This window comes from Juglans microcarpa x Juglans regia, chromosome 7S (assembly GCF_004785595.1).
Source record: "Juglans microcarpa x Juglans regia isolate MS1-56 chromosome 7S, Jm3101_v1.0, whole genome shotgun sequence".
Taxonomy (NCBI): Eukaryota; Viridiplantae; Streptophyta; class Magnoliopsida; order Fagales; family Juglandaceae; genus Juglans; species Juglans microcarpa x Juglans regia.
Genome location: NC_054607.1, coordinates 9,685,744 through 9,693,067, shown reverse-complemented (window position 1 = coordinate 9,693,067; position 7,324 = coordinate 9,685,744). Strand labels below are relative to the sequence as shown.

At 34.8% G+C, this 7,324-nt stretch overlaps 1 protein-coding gene across 1 annotated transcript; it reads left to right on the top strand.

Annotated features, from left to right (window-relative positions):
• The first annotated feature begins 2,030 nt into the window (after positions 1 to 2,030).
• Positions 2,031 to 4,357, top strand: LOC121241307 (F-box/kelch-repeat protein At5g60570-like). The gene is made up of 2 exons (XM_041139025.1): positions 2,031 to 2,195; positions 2,442 to 4,357. The coding sequence occupies exon 2, from the start codon at positions 2,914 to 2,916 to the stop codon at positions 4,045 to 4,047; it is 1,134 nt and encodes a 377-aa protein (XP_040994959.1). The 5' UTR covers positions 2,031 to 2,195; positions 2,442 to 2,913; the 3' UTR covers positions 4,048 to 4,357.
• Positions 4,358 to 7,324: the final 2,967 nt, after the last annotated feature.

Genomic DNA, 7,324 nt, shown 5'->3' with positions numbered 1-7,324 from the left:
TTTGGATCATCAACACATCTCAACTCATCATTATAACTTTTTTAAATTTCAATACAAACTATAATAAACAATTCAACTTTTTCAAATTCTAAAATAATAATAATATTAAAAAATAATATTTTAACAATATTTTATCATCTTAACTCAACTCAACTCAACTCACTTCAATATCCAAACGCAGCCTTAGTGTTTTGTGCCATAACTTGTGCGTTTAGAAGTGATCTTGTACGGTTGTACTTTTTGTACAAGCTTCCTACTTAATATACAAATTTTGTGGAGTCTGACAAAATTGGATCTCACTGTCAAAAAATTTTTAAAAAAATAATTATTTTTATGGACTCACTGTTTTAAAAGAAAAATGCTATTCTGCTGCTCTAAATGTACCGCTCAGTTTGATTATTCGGTGAATTTTGTTTTTTACCAAATGATGATAGAAGTGATTTTAAGTATATTTACGTATTTTTTTTATTTTTTAAAAATATTTAAATACATTATAAAAATATGAATAGAAAAATAACAAAAAATTACTTTTGTAACTAGCGGTAACATCGAATGGTGCTACTCGAGCAGCAGAGTAGCACCGCTCTTTTTAAAAAGTGCACACCTAAAATTTGTATTTAGTATTGTTCATATCTTAAAACTTCTTTTGAAAAATGTGAAGTTTATTATTAAAAATATATATTTTTATTTAAATTTTAAATTTTTTCGAAACAAATGTACGGAATTTGCACATCTTTAAACTGCAAATGAAAGTTGAAACTCATGATTATGTATAAATTTATGCTTACGTGAATATAAGTTAAAGCTATTAATACATTTCAATCAATAACATTCATATTATGAATAAATAGATATGGAAAAAAAAGCCACAAACCACTAATTTATAATCAAATGATATTTGTAATCCTAGAAGATGTAAGCCATGCACACTCTTTTAAAAAAAATGGTTAAATTTGAAATTTACATGAAAAATATTATTTTTTAATAGTAGATCTTTTTTTTTTCAACACAAGTAAGCCAGGCTTGTACAACTTAAGACTGTATCTAGTATTATTCTAATTTCTATATTAAAAGTCAAGTTGTTTCATGCTTTTTTTAACTAATTTGCAAGTAATAAAAGAAAAAACATTAATGAAGATCAAGCTATATTTTACATAATTAGAAAAGGCTAAAGACATTTCAAACATAATTTCTTATTGGAAAATTCTTATTATAAGGGAAGGGTAAGAAAGGTTGACAAAGTTGGTATTATAATCCCATAATAATGCATTAAGAACAAGTAGAGCCAAGTTAATAATCCCAGATTTTCTCAATTAATCAGGTGGAAACAAAATGACCATTGTTAAGGTGATTGACACATTGAATCAAAATGCTATAAATATTAAAAAACCTTATTTAGTGTACTACAAAGGTAAACCAAAGCAAAGGAGGAGCACTATGCATTGATCCTAAAATTTCTTTGATCATGCGAATATGAAACTTTTTCATCTTTTTAAAAAAATTAGTAGCTTTGTGGGATAAAACATATAAGAAGAATTAGGTTTTGAAGAGTTTTGAAGTGTCATCCACCATTCCTAGATGAGAGCGAGATGAGAGTGGTTGAAACAATCAAGTAAGTGATTAAGAAAAGCGTGAGTGATCTTGTGGCTATTGTGGCGACACATAGATTTATATGCATGAAGAAATGGATGATGAAAAATTAGGACTGACGAACTAGCAGTTGATGTTTCAGTCTTCACTTATAGAAGTGATTATGAAGAGTTTTAAAGATATTCCAAAAGATATAAAAGCTACTATAAGTGAAAAAAAATATTATAATAGTGTTATTTTATTTGAGAAATTATTTTCCATATTTAATTGCAAGAATAGGTGGGGAAGGCAAATTAGATAAGAATTAACGAGTGATTAACTGTAATAAATTGGCTTAAGTGAGGTACAAAAACATAATATGTACAAAAGTAGGGTCATTACAGCAAACCTCCCCAATAGTTTTGAGTTTTATATAACCCACCCCACTTTTCGACAAACCCAGTTCTCTCTCTCTCTCTCTCTCTGTATTCCAAGTTATCTCCGACCCCTCTCTCTCCTTTCTCTCTCACTCGCCGGGCTCCGGCGATGTGTTTGGCGGTAATGGTTTCCGGCGCATTATACAGAGAACCGAGTCCTGAGATCCTAAACGGATGCCACACTTTCCGGTATGGAATCCTTTTTTTAACGGTCATTTTATCGCTACTGAACCTGCGATTCATTTCTTTTTTCTCCAAATAGAGCGAGATCCGAAAAATCATCCTATTTGGATCCAAACAACGATTTTATCGTTCAATCCGGATTCTAGCGAACCTGTCCAATAGTAACGAAAAGATATTTTGCTCATTTCACTGTTCAGTCGAATGTTATTTTTTCAATTCTTTTTTTAACTTCTTATTTTTCTTGAAATTCAGGTAATTCTGTTTGGATTGCTGGAAATCAGCCGATAAATTTTCTGGAAAATCAATATAACTCGGTGGTATCTCTAGAAGTCTCAATCTTATACGGAGGATGCATGTGTTTCCATACTCGATTCGTTTGCATCAGTTTCGGCAAATGTGAAAATATTTTGCCATCTTCTTAGTTGCATCGATGCACTTTTGCTTTTTCTGGGTATACTTTTTCGTGTTAAACTGATGGAAAGAATAAACACATGGAGACCAATTGCGTGCAAAGCTCGGTATTTGTTTTCCGGGTATTGGGACAAGATATAGGATTTGCGGTATAGAAGAAGTTTTGGAACCCTTTGTCAAGAATGAATGTTGTATGAGAAATTTGCTTGGTTTTGTTGGGGTATGGTAGAGATTTGTTTTTAACATATCAAACAAAGCTTGCTAGGATTATTTCTGTGGAGGTAGAGGGGAGGAGGTGACTACTATTTCGAAAATGAATCCAGAGGGAGGAGTGAATGATGGTCGGCCTCGATATGGACCAAGTGATTCGCTTCTCCCGGGTCTTATCAACGACCTCGCTTTGGATTGCCTTGCTTGGGTGAGTAGATCGGACTATGCATCTTTATCTTGTGTTAATGCAAGTTTTAATGGTTTAATTAAAAGTGGGTGTTTATATGGGTTGAGAAAACAATTGGAGATTGTGGAGCATTGGGTGTATTTAGTTTGTGATCCAAGGGGGTGGGAAGCATTTGACCCCATTAGGAAGAAATGGATGACGTTGCCAAGAATGCCTTGTGACGAGTGTTTTAATCATGCTGATAAGGAGTCCTTGGCTATGGGCAGTGAATTGTTGGTTTTTGGTCGTGAGTTGTTGGATTTTGCCATTTGGAAGTATAGTTTGATTCATCGGAGTTGGGACAAGTGTCAAGGTATGAACCGTCCTCGGTGTTTGTTTGGGTCAAGTAGCCTTGGTCACCGCCCTCGGTGTTTGTCCAGTTCGAGTAGCCTTGGTTCGATTGCTATTGTTGCAGGAGGGAGTGATAAATATGGGAATGTTTTGCAATCTGCTGAATTGTATGACTCTTCATCAGGTACTTGGGAAATGTTACCTAGCATGCACACGCCACGTAGATTGTGCTCGGGATTTTTTATGGATGAAAAATTCTATGTGATTGGTGGGATGTTAAATCCCTCGGTACCATTGACCTGTGGAGAGGAGTATGATCTTCAGACGAAGAAATGGAGGAAAATAGAGGATATGTATCCATTTGCCAATACGGCCACCCAGGCTCCTCCTCTTGTGGCAGTTGTTAATAACCAGTTATATGCAATCGAGCATTTGACCAACATGGTGAAGAAGTATGACAAAGTGAAGAACACCTGGGATGTGTTGGGAAGGCTTCCAGTGAGGGCTGATTTGGCAAATGGCTGGGGCCTGGCTTTCAAGGCTTGTGGAGAGGAACTGCTGGTTGTGGGTGGCCAAAGAGGCCCAGAAGGCGAAGGGATTGTACTGAACTCTTGGTGTCCAAAGTCTGGGGTCAATAATGGAACCTTGGACTGGAAGGTTCTTGGTGTGAAGGAGCATGTTGGTGTGTTTGTGTACAACTGTGCTGTTGTGGGTTGTTGAGGATTTATATGCTCGAGTGAAAGGAAGATGTGTGATTCAACTTGGCCGTACAGGGTGCTTCTCTGGGCATTTATCTTATTGACTAGAATTAATCTTCATTGAGATAGCTTTGTCTAGCTAAAAAATTTGGTTTTCATTTCTTAACATGCCTGTATTTGAATCTTTCTGCTTTCATGTTTCTGCCTTTTATTTGCTTTTGAGAGGCACTAAATAGAGTCACTTTGTAATGCTTTGTTCCTTGTTTTAATTTTCAAAGTTCATCCACAGCCCACTTATTTATACCAATAAATTGAAAACCCTTTTGACAGAATTATCTGATGTTCAATGTTATAATGCTTGATTCTGTAATGCTTCACGTTCTTTCCCAATTTTACTTCAAAGTTGAGGCATTTCGAATTGTTTGTTGACAAGGACAAAGTCAAGGCAAACCTTTGAAATTATTTCAATATTGGACCTTGGACTTATAGTTTCGAATTGAATCTCTTTAGAAATAAGATTTCTGCACCAAAAAGAAATATAATGAGTGTATTCTGGTGTAGTTGTCAGCAGTTAGCTTTAGCTTCATTGTCTTGTTGTCAGCGTGTATAAATATAGAATAATCATTCATGAACAGAATTCTGAGGCAAAGTACTTAAGAAAGAGCTTTATACTTAATGCTATAATTCAAGAATTCAATACATCTGGTGAACTTTTACAGGGTTGAGGACTCGGGCTCATATGGAGTGAACTAAAAAGTATGTGACAGTAGCAAAGTGGAAATTCACTTTGGTTGAAATGTTGAAATTTATGAACACCAGCTTATAGGGGTATAGTTGCTGTGAGATTTTAGCTCAGTTGAGGTTTTTTCCTAGTTTGATGCATTCTGCAATTGTGGACATGCAGGATGATTTTCCAATGAAGTTGTAGGATATGATTTACATGAGTTGCTTCTTTTCATGCTTATCATTTTTTTCCATTTTACTTCACTATTTAAGTGGGTTGGATAATTCTATATATCAGATCTAGCCATTTGGTAAAATTCACTTGATCAATCTTCTTCCCCAGATAGTATATGATGCAGCAGCCACATTATGGTTGAGGCCTGAGGGTGTATGGTTTGAACATGTTTTAGTATTATCATTTTTTTTTTTGTTTATAGCTTTTTCATAGGACGTGTGGGTGTTTTTCATAGGATATGAATGTGTTAGTGTGGGTGTTTTTCATAAGATGTGGGGTGGTGAATAGTAGTTGATGTATAGTAAATCTGGGAGAAAAAATACCTTCTTTCTTTCTAGTGTTCCTCCAGGGCTTGTCCTATTTTCACTTGGTTTATTATCGCATCTCTTTTATTATTTTATATTTTATTTAAGTTATTTTCTATAACAGGCTAAATTTCTGAAAAAATTAATGAAGCTCGTAGTTGCAGATTTATGTTGCATAGCCCAACGTAAATCATAAATGGGTCTGATGTATAGATGGGTAAGGAACCAATCCAATCGCTGGAGTCCACTCAATTTCTGTGGAACCCGATGTTTTTATATTCGAAATAATTCCACCAAAGTCTTTTTTGTTACCCACTGTTTCCCGAGAGGAAAAATGAATGACATACAACTCTTTTTATAATATTTTATATAATTATATTTTAAAGGAATGATTATTTTTATAAATATAACATCACTTTACATAAATAGTCTCATTTTAAAATATGGTTGTATGAAAGGTTGTAAACATGATTGTAAATATATCGTTATTATAAAATTACTTTTATTATGAAATATATATTTATTTTATGAGGATTTTTTGTGATAATAGCACTTATGGTTCTTCAAATAATATAAGAGACATTGTTAATATTGTACACTTTTCCTAATGTAATTTTCACCGATAAAGCAATCACTTTACATACCATTAAAACCAACCCATTAGAGCACTGGCATTCGATTCATTAAATGCAAGTGAACTTCAAAATTTGCCTTATTTTATGTTAAAATTGCTGCATTGGATTCATCAAAGAGTAAAAGTTGAAGCTTTGAGCTATAGTGAATCACTCTCTCGGGTCATATTTGGCGAGCCACTGTTCACATGCCAAACGTATATTTTATTCATTAATTTCCATCCAATTACCCGTAGTTTCTTTCCCACGTATTTCTCTCTGTTTCTTTGTCCCCCACGTTCTCACTCTTTCTCTCACTTTCTCTCCCTTTCTCCAATTTTGTCTCTTCCCTAAGGATTGTCTCTTTGTTTCCTCAAGCGATTTTAAGTGGAGCGATTTTCTTTTATTTTCTCTCCATTTTCTCTCTTCCCTCAAGAACTGTTTCTCTGTTTCCCTGAGCGATTTTCTTCCATTTCCTTTTGTTTCTCTCTCTTCCCGCTACAAAGATTTTTCCAGTTTCCTTGAGCAATTTTCTCTCAAAAATATGATTGAGCTGACAAGCCCTAATCGACCAAGCTTCCACCCAACACCGCTTTCCACAGTCCAACCCAAGAAGATTTGGTCACTTGTAGTCCTCTAGGTCTGGTACTCACGGAAACAAAGATAATTTTCTTTGGATTAACTCCTTTCTTTTAGATACTCGTGGTTCTGGAATGGGAGTCAAAGGAAATATGAGTTTTGAGCCTTTTTTTCTTAAATTTCAGAATGTACGTAGGCTATTTTGGTCTTCGCTACATACACCGTGCAAACTAATTCTAATTTCTTTGGTTGGATGTTGCTATTTTTAGTCCGAGGTGAGACTTTAGGAAACTCAATGTTTTTCACGACTAGTCAGTCAACTTGAAATTGTTTAATGGTTGGGATTTGATCGTGTTGGAACCATATGAGATGAGATTAATTTTTATGGGAAGGTATTGGCTGTACGGGTATGATTGAAAAGGGGATGAATCAAAACTTCCAAAAATTGATGAGCTTATGATATTCTTTTGTTTGTTTGTTTGTATCTCTTCCTTGAATGCAATTGAAGATAAGAGCTGACTTTAGTTATGATACGTAGAGTGATCTTCAAATATCTAATGTGGGACTTGAGCCGTATCACCTACGATGGATTGGCCCGACAAGAACGTTGGGAATTTAAAGGGGGTAGATTGTAATACCTCACATGATAAGGGTAGGTGATGTATGAGATCCCACATTGCTTGGGAAAGAGAAGCTCTTGCTCTTTTTAAGGTTCCAATGGGGCTCCAATTGTATCACTGACTAGTCCTTTTGAAGTATAGGCTATGTATTTTGGGCATTCTCTTAGGGCGTTACAAATAGTATCAGAGCCTATTTCAACTAGAAATGTGGGACTTGAGCCATATC

Bases quoted from the DNA above. Each gene is read 5' to 3' on its own strand.
- LOC121241307 (XM_041139025.1), top strand. From the start codon at position 2,914: ATGAATCCAGAGGGAGGAGTGAATGATGGTCGGCCTCGATATGGACCA.